The following is a 26,976-nucleotide window of genomic DNA, read 5'->3' on the forward strand; positions in this document are numbered from 1 at the left end:
TCCATTTGGAGTATATGATAGGTCAATATTTTGAAATTTTACATGACTTTCCCATTTGATTGATAATTCTGCAGAATTTTATGTGGAAAGCATATTCTTTCAGAATTTCAAACACATTGTTTCATTGTCTTTGAGCTTTAGATGTTGCTGTTGAGAAATCTGATGACATTCTGATTCTTGATACTTGGTGATTTTTTTTCTCTCTGGAAGCTCTTAGGATCTATTCTTTGCTCTTTCCTTCTGAAAACTCCTGTCCTTCATTCCTGGAATTTTTCTTGAATTACTTAATTGATGATTTCTTCCCATCTGGACTGCTCTTCCAATTTTCTTTCTTTTTGAAGAGTATTTCTGTGTTACTTTGCTCAAATCTTCTGTGATTTTTCCCTCATTTCTGTGATCTTCTTTCTAATTTCCAAGAACTCTTTCTAGTCCCACCCTGCTTTTTAAAAAAATTTCATCCTGTTGTGGCTTCATCTTCTCTTGCCTTTCTGGGGATATTACTGAGAGTTTTTTTTTTTTTTTAATGTCCTCCCTACAATGTTTGTTTCCTCCATATTCCTTTTTCTGTTGTTCCTTTTATATTATTCAATTGCCTTGTTTGTTGTCCATGATTAAAAGTAAGAGATAAAAAGTAAAGAGGGAGCTCTGAGTGGGTGCCTGGTGTTTCTGACTTTAAATTTTGCTACAGGATGATCTGCGGGCATGTTGTCAATATCTGTGGTCAGGCACAAAGTCAGTTATATCCTATTTTAGGTATGGTACCCGAGCAAGTACCAGAGAATTCACCCTCCCCAGAGCATTAACCCTCCAAACTTCAACCTGGGTGGGAGAGGGGCAGCTGCCCAGAGACATAAGGTTGGAGAAAGGATCTAGAGATTTCACTGCTCCTCAAGCAGCTTTCACCTATTCCCCTTTATTTTCGGACATTCTAACCTCCATCTCCCCTTCACCCCTAATTCCTGAGGCATCTCTTGTAGTTCCGGAACATTTTGAAGATTCTGGTTTAAATTGCGTTGTTTCTCAAGTTTCCGCACTGTTGGGGCCTGGGACACTTACCCCTCATACTTGTGCTTTCAAGCTTCCAAAATGTTGCTGTCATCTCCCTTCCCTTGTGGGTTGAGGTTTTCACTGGAGTTTAAGCATGGGAGGAGGCGAAATTAGAGGCCGTATTCGAACTGCTGTCTTAATTCAACAGATATCTGTAACTTCAAAATCTTTGGGCCATTCCAACCATGTAGCACAGTCATCCCTTCCAAGGCATCCTACTTCTCTCCATTTTGAGGACTCCCTCCAGTTTCAGACTCCACAAGAAAGACACAAACAACTATGACACAGAGCCAAAGAGAGGCACATAGATGGTAGGCAATATACACTTGAGTCAACTGTCTGCCGGGCACCGAGGCCCTGGCTCCCTGGGCTCGACGTGCTAGGGGCACGGCAGCCTCGGCCTCTGTCCTTCTCTCCCGCAGCCCCAGATCCCCCGGACTTGGCGACCGCCCAGCTCCTCCCCTGCCCAGCCGGGGAGCTCGGCCCGGCCCCTCCCCTCCCATCCATAAAGCAGGCGCCGCCAGGGAATCCGGGACAGCTCTGCTGACTGGTGAGCCGTTGGCATGGCCTGGCCGCAGCTCCGGTGCTGGCGCCTCGTTCCCTCGCTGCACGGGACCCTGGGGCTGGCTCCTCTGCTGCTGCCACTGCTCCTGGCGCTGCGCGTCGGGCTCGGGGCCGACTGCCAGTGCCAGGCCCCAGCGCTGTGCCGTCCCATCACCCATCGTTCATCGCCCCGACTTCGAGGTCAGTGGCCTCTCTCCCCTGACGCTCCAGATCTGGTCCTCAAGGCCCTAAGAGGAGTTACAGTAGAATAACCGAGCCCGAGAAAGAGGTGTTGGGGGCGCAAAACCAGCTTTGACCGCTCGCGGAGGGCCCTTTCTGTCCACAGATTTCCTTCAGCCTTAAAGATTAGGAAATTTTGGCTCAGAGAGGTTGAGTAACTCCTCCCAGGTCTCACAGTAAGTATTCCAACCCAGATCTGACTCTAAGTGCAAGTTCCTTGCATTGCCCTGCTGTGCCTCTCCCCAGGCAGTCTGGCCAGATAAGCAAGATGGTAAGGAGATACTTCCTAAGTAGCAACACCCATTGGTTTCCAAGAGAATTGAGGATCAGTTTGAAAGAATCTCAGCACTCCCACGGTCCAGTGGAAGAATGAAAGTTCTGCTTACTTTGCTTTTCTATACCTGCCACATAAGAAGGGGGATAAAAATAGGTCTTTAAGTAAAAATTCCATCTACCCACCTAAGAATTTATAAGGCCTTGGGCAGCTTTAAGCAAACACCCTTTCGGAGGTAATGTGAAGACCACTTGTCTGCCTAGAGTTTGATGACTGCACCAGGAACTGGACACATCAGGCAGGTGGAAAAGTTCAGTCCAAAAGAGCAATTCTTGTGTAAACATAGCGACAATTGCCAGTTCTTAATCTAGCAGATTACATTTGAGGCAGGGACATTTAAATGTCAGTTAAAAAAAGTAATATAATTGCTTAGAAGAAGTAAAAACGGTGGAAGTGTTTATGGAGAACCTGCCTAGTGTGTAAGCCTAACATCTGAAAGACTTTCTGTAGCACCCAATACCTCTTAGTCGGTTAGGCGGCATCTGTGGGCATTTAGAAAACCAATTATGCAAAGAAGCCGAATTTTGTTCATTTGTATGCTGGTGGTTAATGGTCTTTTCTCTCTACTGACCTATATTTTTCAAAGACAAAGACTAGACTGCATTACTTTTTCCCTTATATATTCAATTGGTTCATCAAGCTATTTTTTAGTATTTCTATTATATCACAAGCTCTCTGTATATTTTTAACATATTCAATCTTAGTTATCAGAATTGAAATAGGGGTAAGGTTTGTGACATAAATATGATTCTAAGAGTCTAAAAACAATGGGCTGTTCAGTTTCACATTTTGTAATTTTTATTATTTCAGTGGGTAACTGCCTAGTAGAAAAATGGGTTATGCACAGTTAATTCTGAAAAATAAACAAAAAACCAAAAAGGAGACAGAAAATTAGGAAAAGCCTGGTTTAATTTTTATAGCTAGCTCTCCCCACCCTCACCCATCCATTCTCCTCACAGTGGCCCAGTGATCATAGATATCGCTCTCCCTTTCTCTCTCCCCCTCTCCCTGTGTGTCTGTCTGTCTCTCTCATTTTTTAATGCAAATCTTATGATCCTCTGCTTAAAATACTTTAATGCTTCCCATTCATCTCAGGAGAACATAGCAACTCCTCAGTGGTCTACAAAGCCCTACTTGATCCTGCTACTACCTACCTCAGTAGTTTCATCAGTTTCATCTGTTTCCATGTACTTTCAGGAGTTCTGTGCTCCAGCCTCACTGACCTTCTTTTGGCTCCAGAAATTCAGAATTCTCCTGAGGTATTGAGACCTTTGCCCTTTTTTGTTCACTCTTCTGAGAATGCTCTTTTTTGTGCATTGGTACCCCTCCTCTGTCCCCTGTCTAGGTCATTGCCCAGATTTCTGGCCTCCCCTAAAGAGTGTAGTCCTCAGGGAAGTTTTCCTGCCCTACCAGGGTCGCAGGTCCCCTTTATATGCTGTCATGGCACCCTGCATTTCCATGTAGCCCTTAAATCTACTGCATTAAATAACCAATGGACCTGGTCTGTGTCACTAATGCCTAACAATATACCCTGCCTATACCTTACTGGGAATTCAATAAATATTTGCTAAATCAATGAATTAACACATTATTTGGGATAAAGTAAAAATGATCAGTGCTTCTAATATTATCTGTGGAGAAAAAAATACAGGAGAAACATAACATCAACCATCTTAGTATTTAACTTGAGTACTAGTCTAAGAAGTAAGGTTCACCAGAAATCATTCATAGTAAATGCAGTATCTATGAGTCCATCTGCAGTGGCCAGAAACTTGAGTATTTTCAACCTCCTCCCTTTCTCTTACCTTACTCATTCAGTGGATCAGAGTCCTGTTAATTCTGCCTTCTTAGGATCTTCCAGATTTATTCATTTATCTCATAGTCTCCACTGCTCCACAACTTTAGTTGAGGTCACCATCATCTCTGGCCTGCATTCTTCCAAAGCTTTCCTATTAGATATTCTGCCTCCAGTTTTGACTCTTTAAACCAGTTTCCACTTCAGCTGAAGGGATTTTTCTAAAATGCATACCTAAAATATGTATATTCTCTTTTTAAAACCCTTTCCCTTGGGATAATTTCTCAAGAGGGCTTCAAGGTCTTTCATGATTTAACCCTGCCTACCACCCTCAGGTTCTTCACTGTTGTCGCCCTCCAAATTTTAGGCATCAGCAAACCTCCATACTCTGCCTCCAGGCCTTGACACTTGCCCCTATTTCTTCCTAGCCTACCGTCTCCTACTTTCCAGGCCCCACTAATTTCCTCTGCCACCAATTAATTGGGACCCCTATGTCTTATTCACTGTTGTACTCTCAGTGCCTGGCATATGATCAATGTTTAATTGTTACTTTGGGTGCATGATGACCCTTAGCTAGCCATAGTCCATGACTTCTTCTTTTAATTTGATAATATTACTATTTATTCATAATGGTTATTTCGAAGATTAATGACTAATGATTTTCTGTGATCTTGATATATTATTTCTTCATTTGGAAAACTTAAATTTGGGGCTTAGTATTCCAAAATTATGAGGTGTTTTAAAGACATTTGGATCTCTTTGGAATGAGTTTGTGAAGTAAATTTTATTAAACTGTGAAAAGCATATATGTACAAAAGATGTATATTTCTTCCATAGGAGATGTATCCATAAGGGATATCATTAATGCTACTTTAAGAGCATCCTGGTTAGCTCAACAAGTTAAGCTGGCCAAAACACAATATATGGATGGAATTAATCTAGACAAGAAGTTGCTCGTTCATCACATGAATATTATGCGTTAACTGCTTTAGTCAAAGAAACTGCAGACTCTTTCCATCATGAAATTGAGGGATCACAGGTAAAAATTCATTTGGTGTTTTTTGGAAACCCCTTATCTTTCCTATCAAAATGTGTTCATGAAGGTATGGCAAATAGAATCTCAGTTTTATTGAGTAGGAAGAGTTTCAGTACATCCTAAAAAATTTTCTGGAACTTTTGAGTTCTTAACTAGATAAGTTTTATAAAATTTTAAGGTGCCAAATCTGTTCTTTATTCACATCAGGATACAATACTGGAATTGCCCCACCTACCTGCCTTGCAGCAGAGTTAGAAATATTAGATAGGCAATGGGAATCAGGAAGGATTTAGCTGCCCACGCTCTGCTTTCATCAGTGCAGGACAGAAACAGCTCTTGCCTAAGAGTAGAGGTAGTTCTGGGGAAGTGTCTCACTTGCTCCATAGACTCTGAATTACTTTGCAAAGCACCCAAGGCCCAGTAAGGCTCAAAGCCTAATTCCATAGAGCTTGTCAGTGCTGTGACGAAAGGCAGTATTTCCCTACTACCATAATGAGCATGATCAGAGAGAAGATCACAACATAAGGCATCTTGCCAGGAAATGTGTGAGTAACAGAAGGACAGTGTGGCCCCAGATCAGTGATTCTCAAAACTGGTCATACACCAAGATAACCAGGAATCTTAAAAAAATTAAACACACACACGTACACTGGGTCCAACTCCCAGAGATTTTTATTCAGAGAAATGCAAACCAAAACTACAATGAGGTGTCACCTCACACCAGTCAGAATGGCCATCATTAAAAACTCTACAGGGCTTCCCTGGTGGCGCAGTGGTTGAGAATCTGCCTGCTAACGCAGGGGACACGGGTTCGAGCCCTGGTCTTGGAGGATCCCACACGCCGCGGAGCAACTAGGCCCGTGAGCCACAACTACTGAGCCTGTGCGTCTGGAGCCTGTGCTCCGCAACAAGAGAGGCCGTGATATTGAGAGGCCTGAGCACCGCGATGAAGAGTGGCCCCCGCTTGCCACAACCAGAGAAAGCCCTCGCACAGAAACGAAGACCCAACACAGCAAAAATAAATAAATAATTAATAAACTCCTACCCCCAACATCTTCTTTAAAAAAAAAAAAAAAGTCTACAAATAATAAATGCTGGATAGGGAGTGGAGAAAAAGGAACTCTCCTACACTGTTGATGGGAATGTAAATTGGTGCAGTCACTATGGAGAACAGTATGGAGATTCCTTAAAAAACTAAAAATAGAGTTGCCATATGATCCTGCAGTCCCACTCCTGGGCATATACCCAGACAAAACTATAATTCGAAAAGATATATTCACCTCAGTGTTCATAGTAGCACTATTTACAATAGCCAACACATGGAAGCAACCTAAATGTCTGCTGACAGGTGACTGGATAAAGAAGATGTGGTATATATACACAATGGAATATTACTCAGCCATAAAAAATGAAATAGTGCCATTTGCAGCAACATGGATGGACCTAGAGATAATCATATTAAATGAAGTCAGACAGAGACAAATATCGTATGTTATCACTTATATGTGGAATCTAAAAAGTGATACAAATAAACTTATTTATAAAACAGAAATAGACTCACAGACAAAGAAAACAAACTTATGATTACCAAAGGGGATAGTGGTGGGGGGGCAGTAGGGGGGAGATAAATTAGTAGTTTGGGATTAACATATACACACTACTATATACAAAACAGATAAACAAAAAGGACCTACTGTATAGCACAGGGAACTATATTCAATATCTTGTAATAACCTATAATGGAAAAGAATCTGAAAAAGAATAGGTATATATATATGTACAACTGAATTACTTCGCTATACACCTGAAACTAACACAACACTTTAAATTAACTATACGTCAATAAAAAAGTATATTACAGAAGTTATAAAGGAACACATTAGGATGTTTCCTTCTTAAAAAAAACTATACAATAATTTGTTAGTGGACACATAAAAAATGATGTAAATTTTGACATCCAAAACATAAAATGTCGGGTGGTGGAGTATAAAAATGTAGAGCTTTTTTTTTTATATAGTTTTTTTTTTTTTTTTTTTTAGATGTTGGGGGTAGGAGTTTATTAATTAATCAATTTATTTTTGCTGCGTTGGGTCTTCGTTTCTGTGCGAAGGCTTTCTCTAGTTGTGGCAGGCGGGGGCCACTCTTCATCGCGGTGCGCGGGCCTCTCACTACAGCGGCCTCTCCCGTTGCGGAGCACAGGCTCCAGACACGCAGGCTCAGCAGTTGTGGCTCACGGGCCCAGTTGCTCCGCAGCATATGGGATCCTCCCAGACCAGGGCTCGAACCCGTGTCCCCTGCATTAGCAGGCAGATTCTCAACCACCGTGCCACCAGGGAAGCCCTAAAAATGTAGAGCTTTTGTATGTGTTCTAAGTTGTTAACAGTTTAAAATAGACTGTTGTAACTATAAGATGTTTTAAAAAATTATTTTTTCAGGTGTACAACATAATGATTTGATATTTGTATATATTGCAAAATGATCACCACAATAAGTCTAGTTAACTTCCATCACCATACATAGTTACAAAATTTTTTTTAATATAAGCCACATGATAACCACAAAGCAAAAACCTACATTAGATATACAAAAGAAAATCAGAAAGGAATCAAGCATGCCACTACAGGGAATCACAAATCACAAAGAAAGAGAGCAAGAAAAGAAGAAAGGAAAAAAGGAATTAGAAAAGAGCCAGAAAACAATTAACAAAATGGCAGTATTACGTAGAAACCTATCAGTAATTACTTTAAATGGAAATGGACTAAATTCTTGAATCAAAAGACACAGAGTGGCTGAATGGATTAAAAAAAACAAGATCCAACTATATGCCGCCTATAAGAGACTCACTTCAGCTTTAAGGACACACATAGACTAAAAATGAAAGGATTGAAAAACTAGTTCCAGGCAAATGGAAACCAAAAGTGAGCAGGGGTAGCTATATTTATATCAGACAAAATAGACTTTAAGCCAAAAATGGTAACAAGAGACAAAGTTCATTATATAATTATAAAAGGGTCAGTTCATCAAGAAGATATAACAATTTCAAATATTTATTGTGGGTGCTCCACATCAGAGCACCCAAATGTATTAAATAAACACTAAGATATCTGAAGGGAGAAACAGACAGCAATATAATAGTAGAGGACTTTAGTACTCCACTTTCAGCAATGGACAGCTTATTCAGACAAATAATCAATAGGGAAACGTCAATAAGGAAACTGTAGTTAGATACAGTTAGGCTGGTAAAAGGTATAAACTTTGTTGTAAGATGAATAAGGTCTGAGGATTTAGTGCATAACATGATGACTATAGTTGATCGTACTGTATTGTATAATTTGAAATTTGCTGAGAGTAGAATTTTAGTGTTATCACCAAAATAAATAAGGCGATGGCTATGTTAATTAACTTGATGGGAATACTTTTGCATATATATGCATATCATCATATTGTACACTTAAAATATATTACAATTTTACTTGTCTATTATACCTTAGTAAAGCTGAGAAAAAACTGCTAGGCTAGACAGTGAGTTTTTTGAAGGCAGGGACCAGTTCCTTGATGTCTAACACAATGTTTAAAAAATACTTATTGAATATATGAATGATACCTGCCTTTCAAAATTTTAAGTCTAGTTAAGTAGGATATATATAGTATAAACTAATAACTCTAAATCTATCTCAGAATCACCTGGGAGTGCTTGTTAAAAATATGCCCAGAAGTTGACTCTGGCATAGATTCTAGGAACTGTATTTTTACCAAGTGTGATAGGTGATTCTGGTGTAGTTGGTCAACATGAATTTGAGAGTCACTGGAAAAATAATAAATGATGTAACGATCAACAACTCTGTGGCTTTATACAAGTACGGAAGGTTTGTCAGTGTGGAATTCAGCTTTTCAGATGAGTACAATTTAGATCAAGAATAGCAAATACCTGGTATGCAAGCCACCGTACTCCTCTCCTCACACATTTTGGTCTCAGAAACTTTTCCCTCATTCTCTAGATTGCTGTTGTTAATAGGGTAGAATTAATATATGGGAACTTATTTGCTAGTCCTGATTAAGCTATAGTGAAAGAGCAAGGGGGAAGAGACTGAGCAAAGATTTTGCAGTAGGAATGTCTATTTCCATGTTTGAGGGGCAAGTAGAGCCATTTGGGCTGCTATGTCAAGTTCATGTTAATTAAGTTAGTGGGAAGTAGAGTTGCCAAGATGAACCAGATTGTGGAAGATCCAGGATGTGACACTGAAGAGTATGCATTTTATTCTGTATGTAATGGGTAATGTGTATAGAAAGTATTTGGGGAAGATTATTTATGGTAGTACGTAAAAAAGTCTAGAGGAGAAAGAGAGACCTGTAAGGACTAACCCAGTAATCCAATAACTTGGTATTTATGGTTTGAACTGGGATGATGGCATAACCCTAACACTCAGCAAGTGTTCAATATTCATTGAATTAATTAATTAATGGAAAGGAATGGGCAGAAAAACTGTGAGAGGCCACTCAAAGGAAAATGTGAGATTAGTTATGGGGTGTGAGGGAAGAAGAGTCACAAAATGGCCCAAAGGTTCTTAAACTGGTGACCAGAAAAAAATGACTAATATAGAGCCCCAGCAAGGAGAAATGAGTTTTTGGGAAAAGATGATAATTTAGGATTATAGAATTTGTGATCACAGAATTAAAGAGCTAGAAGTGCTCTTGAAGAATTCTTTCTACACCTTCATTGTTACATGTGGGAAAACAGATCAGATATTTAAAATGAAATAACCTAGTTATAAGAGAGCCAAGAAAAGAACCAAAGTCTTTTGATTTCTTTTCTAATTTCTTTTCTAATAATGCTGCCTTCTCAAAAATATGAGATTATCCATGACAGGAAGCCCAGGTGAAAATATTCTCACTGCTCAGGAGAGAGGTAAGGACTTACAAAATGGATTTGAAATTTACCTGCTTAGAGGTAATCACTTTCTCTATTACCTTATTATACTTCCATTTTGTAAGAGGGGACAGTGATAAAATGAAGTCCAATATGTAAAAATTTCACTTTATAACCTATTTTGCTGGAGAGCTTTGGGGAAAGCCTAGACTTACAAAGCAGAGCTTCCTTTAGTGTTAATAATGAAAGAATTACAGAGAGAATTTTGAGAAAGTCCTAAAAAGAGTTATAGTAGAATAAATTAGCCAAAGTGTAAAAATTTAACTAAAATACCTCAATTTTTTGTAATATTAATCAATACATTTATTGAGAGCCTAATTAAGAAGAAAACTTTTAATGAAGCTTTAGAATGTTTGCAGACCTATATTAATAAAATAAAGCTAATTAATATTCAGTTAAGGCAATAAATCTTTTTTTTTTTTTACATTAGGTCTCGGAACTTATTTATTTTGTAACTGAAAGTTTGACCGTTTGACCAACATCTTAAGGCAATAAATCTTTTTTTTTTTTTTTTTGCGGTACGCAGGCCTCTCACTGTTGCGCCTCTCCCGTTACGAAGCATAGGCTTCGGATGCGCAGGCCCAGCTGCCATGGCTCACGGGCCCAGCCGCTCCGCGGCACGTGGGATCTTCCCGGACCGGGGCACGAACCCATGTCCCCTGCATCGGCAGGCGGACTCTTAACCACTGCGCCACCAGGGAATCCCGGCAATAAATCTTTGAAAGAGATTCATCCTTATTGAGGACTGGCTCACTATTCAAAAATGAAAGATAATTTAACACTCAAGTTTTATTTGAATATTTCCATAAAATAAGACCATTTAAGTGATTTGTTTAACATTTTGAGTTGATTAATTTATACTTGTAGCCATAAAACACCACTACTCTTTAACTATAATGTTGGACTAAACTTACCATGTAAAGTAATTGTAAATCAAGGGCTCAAGCTGCCAACACAGTCCAGTAAGCTTGTGCCAAGAGATGACCTATTTAGCTTGCATGATATTTTTAAGAACTTTCGTATCTGAATTCTTTTAGTGTGCTTTTACTCTCTAGTTGCGTATGGGTCCTACCATACCCTACTGTGATTACACCAGTTTCCTTCAGTCAGTCGAGTTGCTAGTCTGTCCTCTGGAGGCATGTGACTTTAAACTCCTCTTCTACACAGTGCCTTCTCCTGGTCATTGTATATGTCCAAATATGCCTGTGTCCAAATATGCCTGTGTCCAAATATATGTCCATTATCTAAATATATGTCCAAAACATTGTCCAAAATATATGTCTGGGTCAGTCCGTGTAGGCAAAAAATATATTTCTTAGAATTGTTCTAGTTCCATACATGTCAAACCTTAAGTCAGACACATAAGTGGTTCTTTTTGAGGGGGGGAGTAATATGAGGCAAGAGAATATATAATCAACAAAACATCTGCCATAATATGCATATTTGATCATGTTACATAAAATGGTTTTCCCACAGGTAACATTTGATGCATCTTGGTCTCCAAACTGCTTAGGTAGGAGGTGCTATAATTATACTGGAATTGCAGATGCTTGTGACTTTCTCTTTGTGATGTCTTATGGTGAACAAAGTCTGGTCTGGTCACAATGTATTGCAGGAGCCAATTCTCCCTATACTAAGACATTAACTGGTAAGAATTCACAAAACAATCATTTATCAGCGATATTAATTCTATAACTTCAAGCATTAAGATATATTTTAGTATTTCTAAGTCATTTGTATACCTTTTCCATTTGTAACGCTTTCTTGAAACATATAAAAACCTCTTAATTTGAGAGCTTTAAAGTTTACAAAAAGTTTTAAAGTTCTGAAGTTTTCAATTACCTCTAAAAAGTCTTGGGAGGTAGGTGTATTATATTAACCCTCTATTATAGATAAGATGAAGGGTGTTAATTTCTCATGATTGCACAGCTATTAAGTATTATATGGTTAGAACTCAAGCAGGTGTTCTAACTTCAAGTCAACACTCTTGTCAGAAAGTTACACGAAGAAGATATTTGCTTACTTAGAATTTGATAGAATATTTTTGTTGAAATAACCAATGTTAAATAATTTAATAGCAAAGGTAGCTATAATGTGAGTACCTATTATACATGATTGATAGGACTGGCTTTATCTTATTTGGCATTTACTATTAGTACCCATGCTACATTAAAAATTGTATTCCTATTAGAATTAAGAGTACTTCTGGGGCTTCCCTGGTGGCGCAGTGGTTGAGAGCCCACCTGCCGATGCAGGGCACACGGGTTCGTACCCCGGTCCGGGAAGATCCCACATACCGCGGAGCGGCTGGGCCCGTGGGCCATGGCCGCTGAGCCTGCGCGTCTGGAGCCTGTGCTCCGCAACGGGAGAGGCCACAACAGTGAGAGGCCCGCGTACCGCAAGAAAAAAAAAAAGGAGTACTTCTGATCTGTCATTCATATGATGTGGGCTTTGCATTATCCTTTCCAAAGTTTGGATTGGTTTATATCCCATCAACCAATTGAATTAAAGATTGCTTGCTATCTTTTGGACTTAAGTGAGATCTTCTGGGATAGTTAGCATAGATTTAAGTGTTGAGTAATAAATAAAAATTATTTTATTTTTCATATAGAGGTAAAATCATAGACCCTGGCCTCATTTTATCACGTCCTAATTGTCTGGATAGAATAGTCTGATCATAAGCATATACTATTTAAAATTTGAAAAATAATTTGTGTTATAATACAAAATAATTATTTAACCCAATGTTTGCCAACTGTGTTTATGAAAGAGATGATAATTATGTATATCAATAAAAGGTTCATTATCAAATATGTTTGGGAAATGATGCATACTCCACCCCTCTCTTGGATATTTAACAGTACACAATAACTTTAAAGCCTCTGAAAAACAGCAAATTTACTCAACATTCTAGCTAATCTTGGAACATATCTTGGTGGGAAAACATAATTTGCAGCATGGGCAAGAAAGGGATTGATAGTACCAGGAATTTGTTCATTTTTCTCTTTGTTTCCTATAACTACAGATTATCTGCTACAGAGTAAGATGGGGTCATTCCTTATCCCAAGCTGTAATCCATGCTTATAGGATATTGATAAAATGTGGAACACTTGTGTGTTCTGTAAGTAATTGTGAGACCACACCTGCCAGAAAGTTTAAGACTTATAGAACTTTTTTTAAAGCTTTAGAATCTAGAATATCAAATCCATGCCTTAGCAGTTAATAGACACAATTAGCATGCTTTCCTAAAATGTGTCATTGTTACTAAAATGTGTCATTGTTCCTAAAATTAAATTTTGTGAATTTTTTGCTTCAATTTGATCTAAATTGTTTTGAATATTTTCTATTATTCAAAAAGAAATTGTTTAGAAAGTGATACCAAATTTATAGTTCTTAAGAGATGACTTTTATAATATATTCGAGAAACACCATATTAATATTTTACATAAATGTACCTGTTGTTACAAACTTGGATTCTGAGTGGTTGCATAGCTTGTATGAACACATTAGTAGACATATGAAGAGAAAAAAATATGCTTTTTCTGTTCCTATTTGGTTAGGATATGATGACTACATCAAGATAGGCATTAACCCTAAGAAACTTGTAATGGGTATTCCCTGGTATGGTTATGATTATACCTGCCAAAATCTATCAGTGGTAAGAACAGATCATTTCTTATGTAATTTTTTTCTCTTTCTATTATATTTTTTAGAGTCTGTTTTGTTTCCTCTATATAAACTTCATTTTATTTATAATTTAGAAATTTCTCTCTATATAGAATATATACACTTTATTGAGAATTTATTTAATATAGTTTGATACTAAAATGTAGACAGTTTATTTTAAATAATTAAATCTCATACAAGTTTCTGAATATTATATTTCTATTTAGTAATGAAATTTAACTTTTATTCCATATAGTCAGGTTATCTATCTATAGTATATATTTTATGTCTAATAAATAATTTTATTATATTTTTGGATTTGCTTAATTGCTTAAGATTTGCTTAATTGATAATCTATAACATGAACATGTTTGCATTTCTAGAATCATGTTTGTACCACTGCAAAATACCCTTGTAAAGATGCTGTATACCGTCAGGTGGCCTATCAAATGATCATGAAGCAAGTAAATAGTTCTACTTCTGGAAGACTGTGGGATAAAATTCAGCAGTCTCCTTATTATCACTATCAAGTAAGACTTTTCACAAGTTATCAATCTTTAGTTTTCATAATTGTGTATTTTCATAATTACATATTTGAAAGTAAGATTTTCTATCAGTTTTCTTATAGGGTACAACATACAGACTGCTGTTTACATGAGTAGACTTGTCTTTGAATCTGTGTAATCAGGAACTTTACTTCCCTTGTGAGCAATTCAAGTTATGCTAATAGTGGAACTGCTCTGCATGGGCCACTTGTCATTTTAGATGATATAATAAAAACATGTGTGTCACAAACAGGATTTCCTTAAGAGTTGTCAATTATAAATGATGTCTGTGGCTTTTGAAAGAGCTTTGGGCCAAAATGGGTTACTTGCTCTGAAAACCTCTATTTCAAAGTAGCCTCAAAATTCTGATGAGGCTCTTATATAGGGAGGAATGAGGCTGAGAACAGGAGATGTGTCATCAGGGACTTCACAATGGAAAATGGTATCATTTCAAATTTATTCCACAATTCAAACTATGTGATATCCAACAAAATTAAAAATTAGAGACAAAAATATTACAAACAGAAACTTGAAGAAACAGAGTAAATGACTAGCAATTCTCTCAGGTAGTGTTTGATAAATAGGAATTGCCATACCAAAGGGACAAAGAAAAGTTATCTTTTCCATAGTTTACCTTTAGCATAATAAAAACTTTTTCACACCTCAAAAATCTAAGTACAAACCATCTTTAATTTACCTTGAATTATGTTACTACAAAAGGAACCCTAAAATGATATGATGAACGTTAATTCCAGCAACAATTTATATTTCTTTCTAATGGTCTGGTACCCATTTACAAAAGGATGACTGCAAATATACAAATTTAATAAATTATAATTGATATACATGTACATGCCTGTATATCAATTATGTAGAAGGCTTTAGTGTAGAGCTTTTTAAACTTTAGAATCTTAAGTATAAACATTAAACTAGGGTACACTGTGATCCTGTCTTTACCAAAAAGTATTTATAGAACTCTGTTCTGGGAACTGTTAATAACACATAGACACACACACACCCACACACACTAGTGGTTACCAGTGGGAAGAGTAGGGGCGATGGGCAAGACAGGGGTGGGGGAGGGGGAGGTACAAACTGTTGGGTTTAAGATAGGCTCAAGGATGTATTGTACAACACAAGGAATATAGCCAGCATTTTGTAATAACTGTAAATGGAAAGTAACCTTTAAAATTGTATATATTTTTTTCATTTTAAAGATTAAACATAAAAAGAATATACTAAAAAAACACAAACACACACAAATACGCATGCATGTGCCATGGCCAAATATATTTGGAAAACACTATAAACTGTAAGTCTCTCTTGGAGATTTATAATATATAACATTATATTCAAGGATTTAAGATGTACTACAGTACATAAAGCCATTTAATTGCTTAACATAGAACCCTGTTTCCTAGCACTCTTAGAAACATGCAGGGGAACAGTGTTTCATGGATATCAGTTTGGTAAAGGGTTTGTTTAACCAATTATACATAGTTTGGAAATATGTAATTTAGAATAAATACTTTACCCTATGATGTACTGTTTTTTGTAATTCCTGACTTATTTTTTCCTTAATGCATAAGAAGACACATTCTTTAAGATTTTAGAACTCAGAAAACATTTTGATGAGCCTTGAAAACCATTCATTTAATGGCACTTCAGACAACCATCTATTTATAACCAATTTGTTCTTCTTCATTCATTGTAAAATTCCACAGCAACCCAAATCAAGTTTTTGTTTTAACTGAAGAGAATCATTCTGCTTTCTTATGCTGTCTCAGCAATAGCAGCTTCATCTTGCACTCAATATTCTTGGAGGCATACATTCCTTAACCAGACATCTGTCAAACTTACATATACTCAGTTTTTTATCCTTTGATCCTTCACTATTTGAGGCATTTGAAATTTCTTAACATATCAAAAAGGCTCAAAGTACTAGCTAGAATGATGGCAAAATTCAAAGGTGCATGTCTTTGGGTTTGCCCCTGACTCTACAAAAATAAATCTTTCTATATTTAGGTACAGGTTTTGCAAGTTGCCTTTTAATATTGAATCACAATTGGAACTAGAGCATGTATAGCTTTTTCTAGTTCTAAAGATTTTAAAGAACGGAATATAAGATATAGTATGAGATATGCTTGTATGTAATGAATCTACTATACTTAAATATGCCATAGCTTATTCATTTACCAAGTGACTATTGTCCTTTAAAGCAGTCATCTTAGGAGATGATTCTAATTCTCGTGGTGCTACCATAAATAGAAATATTACTGGTATTCATTGAGAACTGTCTTTAAAGAGTTCCCCACACGTATATAAAAATCAGTAAATTATTTTAAATCACAGATCATTCTATTTTTACTTCCTATCTTTTTCTCTTCCTTTACCCTTTTGCCTAATTCTGCTCCTTTCCTCTTTCTTTTATCCTTTATCCATAGCTTACATACCTTCTAAAAGAGACTGTGTTTAGCACTAGATAGAGGCAAGTGATGCTGGGGAGAAGGACTTTACAGGGTGGAAGGTGAGCATAAGACTAGTTTCTAGTTTGTGGTTCTTAGGTGGGTACCTAAGTCACCCATGGGGTCCAGACCCAACAGGCTCTTAGACTCAATTCTGTAAGACCTAGAAAAGGAGATGTTTTCTTTGTCCACTGACATTCATCATAAACAAAATCACCTGTTGAGCTCCTAACTAGGCACATTTCCAGGAACTGTAAGGAAATCCCAAAAAGTATATAAGCTGGTTTTAGAGGACAAAAGCAGTGATTCTCCTTAACCTTGGCTACATATCAGAATCACCTAATGGAACATTAAAACATAACATAAAGAAACAAATAAATATATGTTATAGCACTAGCCCTGGAAGATTTTGATTCAATAGGTTTCATGTGGTGTGGGTCCCAAGAATCTGTTTTTAAAAGCCCTCACAAGTGATTCAAATGTGTACAGTACATCTTGGTTGATAATCATCAGATCAGAGCAAGGAAAGAATCTTAGGGCATGAGAAGGATTTTAAATAGGATATACTGGGAGGCTCATTTGTGTAATCTCTATTGTTGTAAAAGTGCCATAAGCAATGATATCTAGAAAGTATTACATATAGAACCATGGAAAGTATTATGTATGCCCTAAAACTTTTATTATTTCATTGATTCCTTCTTGAATCACTGGATTTAAGAAACACCTTTCCCTCTTATTGCACTGAATACTTTAAAGTTACATTTTAATTTATTTGTATAGGATCAGGCTGGCCATTTTCATCAAGTGTGGTATGATGACCCTCAGAGCATTTCTCTAAAGGCAGCATATGTACAAAACCGTGGCTTACTCGGCATTGGCATGTGGCATGCAAACTGTCTTGACTACTCTGGAGATGCTATAGACAAACAGCAAACTGAAGAAATGTGGAAAGCTTTAAAACCAAAGCTGTGACAGAGATGAACATCTTTTGTTAAACTATTAAGGTTTAGAAAAATGATCTGTTTAAACAGATCTAGTTTCTTGAAGAGATTAAAAAATATATACCTTTTTTCAGATTGCTACATATTTTAGTTATTAGTGTACTCAAAAACAGATAAAGAATAAAGAAATGCTTTGACTGTTTGAATTTGAAAAATACATACCTATTTATATCTTCAGTGTACAACAACATAAAGGTAAGAAACAAGTTAACCTACCATATCAAATATTCCTCTGTATGATGTTTAATATTATAGTTGGGAACAACTGCTTTCACAATTTTATTATGCTAAAATTTCTTCCATATTAAAATATATGCTTACCAATCAATGCTAATTTCTAAAATATGTATAATTTGAAGTAGAAATTTTTTGCTTAGAAATATATTTTTAAAAATTCAGTCTTTGGGAATCAGTTTGCTCTATATTTTTTATTCAATAAATCTAAATTTAAAACCTGCAATTTTGTGTCTTTAGGTTCATTTGATGCAAATCATTTTTCTCCTTCCTGATTCCATACAGCACTCATGTTCTCTGAGTCACCTGAATTAAACTCACTTATGCCTCCAGAGGGGGGGGGGAATAATGAATATAAAGGATCAAAATACTTAGAAAATACAAGATAACTTAGTACTAATATTTTGAATTAGTAGGTTAGAGCCACCTAATATTTTCCAACTAAATTATTTTTTTGAGGTTATATCTGAAATGTTTATGAAAAACCTGGTGTTGAACCCGATTCTATTCATTGGCATTTACCCTTCCAATTATTAATATTCCTTCATTTATGGACATCTATAATATATTTCTTGGTTAGTTTTGTTTCCATGGTTAAATTTTTTTCATTTTCTATATCTGCATTTTACTTTTAATTATCTAAAGACATTGGTTTCTCAACTGTTTTTTTCTTTCTAAAAGAGACATTTTGTGCAAAGAAATGTACAGAGGTCTCAGTTTCCTTTCTCAAGGCAATTAAGAAGAATATTGTGTAGAACTTATATTAGTTCCTATAAATACTTAGATTAGAAATCTGCATCCTTAAACTCTGGATTTACATAAATCCTGCCTTCCCTGTACATTTTTCTCTCTCCAAATTTGAATAAATGACAATTCAGTCATCTGTTATGAGAATATTTCATTTCCTACTTGCACAATTATTTACGGCAAAGTAAAACCAACCATTTTCCATAGTACTTGCTGAATTACTGCTGTCTCTGTATTTTTAAAATAAATTTAAAAAATTTAAATTCTTAGTACTAATCTCTACATAGCTGTAGATGCAAGTTAGATTCATATTTATTAAAATATATGATTTTTCATATTACAGTCATTCTAGGTATTACATTTTAAGACTATTAAAAAATGAAAATAATGAAATATAGTACTGTAAAATAATATGTTACACATCTGAAACCTTCAAAAACAGTCAAACAGACACCATTTTGCTTTTTTACATCTAATATTTCCTGAAACACTGTATAATAAGCACATGAAAAAGGAAAAGATGTAAAACTTATAATTTATATGAAAACAAGGAGAACAACGGTTAAACAAATCTGTTCAAGTAAGTTTTTTAACAAACAAAAATTTTAAGTTAACATACCTTATTGAGATTGAAAAGATGTAATAAATTTCTTCTGTGCCAGTTCAGCTTTCAATGTGCGTAAATCTGAAACTGCTTGTTTTCTCATCTATAAAAGAACAATTGACTTTCAAAAATGAACTTTCATCTTACCTTTCTAAAATTATATAATCGTCATATAAATAAGGGCTTTTATGACAGCTTTCATGTCTTCTCTCATTTTCCTTCAATGCCTTCACTTGCACTGGATTACTATGGTAAATGTGTAGTTCATAAGTCCCTTTGAATACGCATGCTAGATATGCTACCAAATAATTTCATTTATTAGTACATAGGCATGATAAAATTAAACGGTTCTAAAAAACTAGAGTGAGAAAGAATTTTGTCTTTTGCTTATTTCAAAATCTGTTCTCATTGTGCAAAGAAAGTAGTAAAAACAAAAAACCTCTGCCTCCTAAAAAAAATTCCCCAAAACCTTAATTCCCAGCCCTTAGAAACTGAATAAGTACTTAAGAAATATAAGTGTGGCAAGTGCTCTTCTAAGTGTACTATGATACTTTCAAATTTTTAATTGAAGCAGATACTGTTATTTCTCCCCATTTTACAGTTGAGGAAACTGAGATGCCTAGAAGTTAAGTAACTTGCTCAAGGCATAAAACTAGTAAGTGGCACAGCCAGGATTCAAACTTAAACCATCTGGTACCAGAGCTCTTGCTATTCCAAGTATTGTCTGTGGATAAGCATCACCTGGGAGTTTGTTAGTACTGAAGACTTTCAGGCCTCCCCTCAGACCTACTGAGTCAGATCCTGCTAATTTTAACAGGATCCCCAGGTGACATTACATTGAACTTTGAGAAGCACTGATACTGCTATATTATCTTGAACATGGTTGCAACAGTCAAGCTAGGTTTTCTGCCCCTTAGTTCTGTATCTTATGGGTAGTTTGGGGTAAATCATTCAGAAATCAATAAAAAATTCTTATAATGTTTACTATGTGACAATTAGGCACTATGGTTAAATGTAGGATTTTTTTCCCCCAGTGCATAAGCTGAAAACTTGGATTTCTTTTTTTCCACTTGTGTTTCCTGTTTTTTCACTAATAATTCTAATTTGGGTTCAAAACATTTATATGTAATATTTATAAAATTAAAATATACAAAAATGGTAAGAACTAATTTGTATGCTTTCCAGAAGAAAAGAGCATTGAGAGAGTCATAAATGAAGGCACTGGAGGTATTTTTATTACTCCCTTCTACCCACCCAACTATCCTTAAGGGGACAAGTTTCCACATTTGATTTCTCTCCTGTTTTTTGAAGGCACAGGAGTTTTAATTCACTGAACGAACTATTTTTTTGAGTGCAGACTGTATAAGAATTTTAAATAACTCCTTTTTTTGGTTTAAAATTGTCCTTTGCCTTTTTCCTTTTCTGTAGTTTAAGTTTTAAGCTTCTCAGCGCTGAGCCAGGATTTAGCTGTGAGTATGAAGCTAGTGAAAATAATCTAGAAGTGCGCTGTCCAGTAGAGTATCAACTTGCCACATGTAACTATTTAAATTGAAATTAACTAAAATTAAATCTAAAATTAAATTCCTCAGGCACACAACAATCTACATCCTTACGTGACTAGTGGCTACCTTATCAGATAGTGCAGGTATGAAACAATTCCACCATCACAGAGAGTTGTATTGGACAGTGCTAATTCTACATAGGGGTCATTATTCTGGGTCATAAAGCTACTTCTGATAAAGAGGTGAATCGAGAGCATTCATATAACATTTTATATATATATATATATATATATATATATATATATGAAAATAACCAGAGAGAATGAGATAATTACCCAAGAGAGGACAAAAAAATAAAATTAAATGGAAGCTCAGAGAGCTCAGTGGTTTGTCAGACTTATTTATGAACAACTCTAATGTAGGAATATTACTTCTTTCAAAATATTTTACGGAGACTCTATACTGATTCACAAGGTTCTTTTACTTTATTTCTTAATGAAATTTTATTCAATTTTACTTTGGCCTTGTTAGGAATCTTTTCACAGAATTTATTATTGTATTTTTTTCATTCATGCTTTCTATTTTTTTATTTTTTTTGAATTTTATTAAAAATTTTTTTTATAGAGCAGGTTCTTATTAGTTATCCATTTTATACATATTAGTGTATATATGACAATCCCAATCTCCCAATTCATCCCACCAACCCCCACCACCACTTCCCCCTTGATGTCCATACGTTTGTTCTCTACACCTGTGTCTCAATTTCTGCACTGCAAACCAGTTCACCTGTACCATTTTTCTAGGTTGCACATATATGCGTTCATATACGATATCTGTTTTTCTCTTTCTGACTTACTTCACTCTGTAAGACAGTCTCTAGATCCACCAACGTCTCTACAAATGACCCAATTTTATTCCTTTTCATGGCTGAGTAATATTCAATTGTATACATGTACCACAACTTCTTTATCCATTCATCTCTCGATGGCATTTAGGTTGCTTCCATGTCCTGACTATTGTAAATAGGGCTGCAATGAACATTGGGGTGCATGTGTCTTTCTGAATTATGGTTTTCTCTGGGTATTTGTCCAGTAGTGGGATTGCTGGGTCATATGGTAATTCTATTTTTAGTTTTCTAAGGAACCTCCATACTGTTCTCCATAGTGGCTGTATCAATTTACATTCCCACCAACAGTGCAAGAGGGTTCCCTTTTCTCCACACCCTCTGCAGCATTTGCTGTTTGTAGATTTTCTGATGATGCCCATTCTAACTGGTGTGAGGTGATACCTCATTGTAGTTTTGATTTGCATTTCTCTAATAATTAGTGATGTTGAGCTGCTTTTCATGTGCTTCTTGGCCATCTGTATGTCTTCTTTGGAGAAATGTCTATTTAGGTCTTCTGCCCATTTCCGGATTGGGTTCTTTGTTTTTTCGATATTGAGCTGCTTGTAAATTTTGGAGATTAATCCTTTGTCAGTTGCTTCATTTCCAAATATTTTCTCCCATTCTGAGGGTTGTCTTTTCGTCTTGCTTATGGTTTCCTTTGCTGAGCAAAACTTTGAAGTTTCATTAGGTCCCATTTGTTTATTTTTATTTCCATTTCCCTAGGAGGTGGGTCAAACAGGATCTTGCTGTGATTTATGTCATAGAGTGTTCTACTTATCTTTTCCTCTAAGAGTTTTATAGTGTCTGGCATTACATCAAGCCCTTTAATCCATTCATTTTGAGTTTATTTTTGTATATGCTGTTGGGGAGTATTCTAATTTCATTCTTTTACATGTAGCTGTCCAGTTATCCCAGCACCACTTATTGAAGAGGCTGTCTTTTCTCTATTGTATATTCTTGCCTCCTTTGTCAAAAATAAGGTGACCACAGGTGCATAGGTTTCCCTCTGGGCTTTCTATCCTATTCCATTGATCTATATTTCTGTTTTTGTGCCAGTACCATACTGTCTTGATTACTGTAGCTTCGTAGTATAGTCTGAAGTCAGGGAGTCTGATTCCTCCAGCTCCGTTTTTATCCCTCAAAAATGCTTTGGCTATTTGGGGTCTTTTGTGTCTCCATACGAATTTTAAGATTTTTTTGTTCTAGTTCTGTAAAAAATGCCATTGGTGACTTGATCGGGATTGCACTGAATCTGTAGATTGCTTTGGGTAGTATAGTCATTTTTACAATATTGATTCTTCCAATCCAAGAACATGGTATATCTCTCCATCTGTTTGTATCATTTTTAATTTCTTTCATTACTGTCTTATAGTTTTCTGCATAAAGGTCTTTTGTCTCCCTGGGTAGGTTTATTCCTAGGTATTTTATTCTTTTTGTTGCAATAGTAAATGGGAGTGTTTCCTTAATTTCTCTTTCAGATTTTTCATCATTAGTGTAGAGGAATGCAAGAAATTTCTGTGCATTAATTTTGTATGCTGCAGATTTAACAAATTCATTGATTAACTCTAGTAGTTTTCTGGTGGCATCTTTAGGATTCTCTATGTATAGTATCATGTCATCTGCAAACAGTGACAGTTTTACTTCTTCTCTTCCAGTCTGTATTCCTTTTATTTCTTTTTCTTCTCTGATTGCCGTGGTAGGACTTCCAAAACTATGTTGAATAATAGTGGCCAGACTGGATATCCTTGTCTTCTTCCTGATCTTAGAGGAAATGCACTCAGTTTTTCACCATTGAGGATGATGTTTGCTGTGTGTTTGTTATATATGGCCTTTATTATGTTGAGGAAGGTTCCCTCTGTGCCCACTTTCTGGAGTGCTTTTTAATCAAAAATGGGTGCTGAATTTTGTCAAAAGCTTTTTCTGCATCTATTGAGAGGATCATATGTTTTTTCTTCTTCAATTTGTTAATATGGTGTATCACATTGATTGATTTGCATATATTGAAGAATCCTTGCGTCCCTGGGATAAATCCTACTTGATCATGGTGTATGATCCTTTTAATGTGCTGTTGGATTCTGTTTGCTAGTATTTTGTTGAGGATTTTTGCATCTATATTCATCAGTGATATTGGTCTCTAATTTTCTTTTTTTGTAGTACCTTTGTCTGGTTTTGGTATCAGGGTGATGGTGGCCTCATAGAATGAGTTCGGGAGTGTTCCTTCCTCTGCAACTTTTTGGAAGAGTTTGAGAAGGATGGGTGTTGGCTTGTCTCCAAATGTTTAATAGAATTCACCTGTGAAGCCATCTGGTCCTGGACTTTTGTTTGTTGGAAGATTTTTAATCACAGTTTCAAGTTCATTACTTGTGATTGGTCTGTTCATATTTTCTATTTCTTCCTGGCTCAGTCTTGGAAGGTTATACCTTTCTAGGAATTTGTCCATTTCTTCCAGGTTGTCCATTTTGTTGGCATACAGTTGCTTGTAGTAGTCTCTTAGGATGCTTTGTATTTCTGCGGTGTCTGTTGTAACCTCTCCTTTTTCATTTCTAGTTTTATTGAATTGAGTCCTCTCCCTCTTTTCCTTGATGAGTCTGGCTAATGGTTTATCAATTTTCTTTGTCCTCTCAAACAACCAGCTTTTAGTTTTATTGGTCTTTGGCATTGTTTTCTTTGTTTCTATTTCATTTATTTCTGCTCTGATCTTTATGATTTCTTTCCTTGTACTAACTTTGGGTTTTGTTTGTTCTTCTTTCTCTAAGTTCCCTTAGGTGTAAGGTTAGATTGTTTATTTGAGATTTTTCTTGTTTCCTGAGGTAGACTTGTATAGCTATAAACTTCCCTCTTAGAACTGCTTTTGCTTCGTCCCATAGGTTTTGGATCATCGTGTTTTCATTGTCATTTGTCTCTAGATATTTTTTGATTTCCTCTTTGTTTTCTTCAGTGATGTCTTGGTTATTTAATAATGTATTGTTTAGCCTCCATGTGTTTGTGTTTTTTATAATTTTTTCCCTGTAATTGATTTCTAATCTCATAGCGTTGTGGTCAGAAAAAATGCTTGATATCATTTCAATTTTCTCAAATTTACTGAGGCTAGATTTGTGACTCAAGATATGATCTATCCTGGAGAATGTTCCGTGTGCACTTGAGAAGAAAGTATAATCTGCTGTTTTTGGTTGGAATGTCCTATAAATATCAATTAAATCTATCTGGTCTATTGTGTCATTTAAAGCTTGTGTTTCCTTATTAATTTTCTTTTTGGATGATCTGTCTGTTGGTGTAAGTTAGGTGTTAAAATTCCCCACTATTATTGTGTTACTGTCGATTTCCTCTTTTACAGGTGTTAGCAGTTGCCTTATGTATTGATGTGCTTCTATGCTGGGTGCATACATATTTATAATTGTTATATCTTCTTCTTGGATTGATCCTTTGATTAGTATATAGTGTCCTTCTTTGTCTCTTGTAATAGTCTTTATTTTGAAGTCTGTTTTGTGTGATATGAGTATTGCTAATCCAGCTTTCTTTTGATTTCCAGTTGCATGGAATATCTTTATCCATCCCCTCACTTTGAGTCTGTATGTGTCCCTAGGTCTGAAGTGGGTCTCTTGTAGACAGCATATATATGGGTCTTGCTTTTGTATCCATTCAGCAAGCCTGTGTCTTTTGGTTGGAGCATTTATTCCATTCACGTTTAAGGTAATTATCGATATGTATGCTCCTATTACCATTTTCTTAATTGTTTTGTGTCTGTTTTTGTAGGTCCTTTTCTTCTCTTGTGTTTCCCACTTAGAGAAGTTCCTTTACCATTTGTTGTAGAGTTGGTTCGTTGGTGCTGAATTCTCTTAGCTTTTGCTTGTCTGGAAAGCTTTTGATTTCTCCATTGAATCTGAATGAGATCCTTGCCGGGTAGAGTAATCTTGGTTGTAGTTTCTTCCCTTTCATCACTTTAAATATGTCATGCCACTCGCTTCTGGCTTGTAGAGTTTCTGCTGAGAAATCAGCTGTTAACCTTATGGGAATTCCCTTGTATGTTATTTGTCATTTTTCCCTTGCTGCTTTCAATATTTTTTCTTTGTCTTTAATTTTTGCCAATTTGATTACTAGGTGTCTTGGCATGTTTCTCCTTGGATTTATCCTGTATAGGACTCTCTGTGCTTTCTGGACTTGGGTGGCTATTTCCTTTCCCATGCTAGGGAAGTTTTCAACTATAATCTCCTCAAATATTTTCTTGGGTCCTTGCTGTCTCTCTTCTCCTTCCGGGACCCCTATAATGCGAATGTTAATACGTTTAATGTTGTCCCAGAGGTCTCTTAGGCTGTCTTCATTTCTTTTCATTCTTTTTTCTTTATTCTGTTTTATGACAGTGAATTCCACCATTCTATCTTCCAGGTCACTTATCTGTTCTTCTGCCTCAGTTATTCTGCTATTGATTCCTTCTAGTGTATTTTTCATTTCAGTTATTGTATTGTTCATCTCTGTTTGTTTGTTCTTTAATTCTTCTATGTCTCTGTTAAACATTTCTTACATCCTCTTGATCTTTGCCTCCATTCTTTTTCTGAGGTCCTGGATCACCTTCACTATCATTATTCTGAATTCTTTTTCTGGAAGGTTGCCTATCTCCACTTCATTTAGTTGTTTTTCTGGGGTTTTATCTTGTTCCTTCATCTGGTACATAGCTCTCTGCCTTTTCATCTTGGCTATCTTTCTGCGGATGTGGTTTTTGTTCCACAGGCTGCAGGATTGTAGTTCTTCTTGCTTCTGCTTTCTGCCCTCTGGTGGATAAGGTTATCTAAGAGGCTTGTGCAAGTTTCCTGATGGGAGGGACTGGTGGTGGGTAGAGCTGGCTGTTGCTCTGGTGGGCAGAGCTCAGTAAAACTTTAATCTACTTGTCTGCTGATGGGTGGGGCTGGGTTCCTTCCCTGTTGGTTGTATGGCCTGAGGGGACCCAACACTGGAGCTTACCCAGGCTCTGTGGCGGGGTTAATGGCGGACTCTGGAAGGGCTCACGCCAAGGAGTACTTCCCAGAACTTCTGCTTCCAGTGTCCTTGTCCTCATGGTGAGACACAGACACTAGCAGATAGGTCTGGTTCAGTCTCCTATGGGGTCACCGCTCCTTCCCCTGGGTCCCGATGTGCACACCTCTTTGTGTGTGCCCTCCAAGAGTGCAGTTTCTGTTTCTCCCAGTCCTGTTGAAATCCTGCAATGAAATCCCTCTAGCCTTCAAAGTCTCTTTCTCTAGGAATTCCTCCTCCTGTTGCCGGAACCCCAAGTTGGGAAGCCTGACCTGGGGCTCAGAACCTTCACTCCAGTGGGTGGACTTCTGTGGTATAAGTGTTCTCCAGTTTGTGAGTCATGCACCCAGCAGTTATGGGATTTGATTTTATTGTGATTGCGCCCCTCCCACCTTCT

The 26,976-nt window shown here is 36.5% G+C and overlaps 2 protein-coding genes across 8 annotated transcripts in view; one reads left to right on the forward strand and one right to left on the reverse strand.

Annotated features, from left to right (window-relative positions):
* Positions 1 to 26,976, reverse strand: part of SPATA1 (spermatogenesis associated 1) — a 93,355-nt gene that overhangs the window by 30,784 nt on the left and 35,595 nt on the right. For 4 of the 7 annotated variants that reach the window (XR_012324031.1, XR_012324030.1, XR_012324028.1 and 1 more), the window contains one exon: positions 14,574 to 19,287. The gene's annotated coding sequence lies outside the window, so the exon portion shown is untranslated. Of the gene's footprint in view, positions 1 to 14,573; positions 19,288 to 26,976 lie in introns of those variants that run through there. The other 3 variants (XR_012324029.1, XR_012324027.1, XM_073787964.1) reach the window with 1 other exon arrangement.
* CTBS (chitobiase) lies at positions 1,611 to 17,570 on the forward strand. Its single transcript, XM_073794464.1, is given in 7 exon segments — positions 1,611 to 1,791; positions 4,797 to 4,901; positions 4,904 to 4,998; positions 11,399 to 11,570; positions 13,483 to 13,580; positions 13,972 to 14,118; positions 17,379 to 17,570. Coding segments are annotated over 7 exon segments (990 nt in total).

The sequence above is a fragment of the Tursiops truncatus genome, chromosome 1, assembly GCF_011762595.2.
Source record: "Tursiops truncatus isolate mTurTru1 chromosome 1, mTurTru1.mat.Y, whole genome shotgun sequence".
In the NCBI taxonomy this organism is placed as follows: domain Eukaryota; kingdom Metazoa; phylum Chordata; class Mammalia; order Artiodactyla; family Delphinidae; genus Tursiops; species Tursiops truncatus.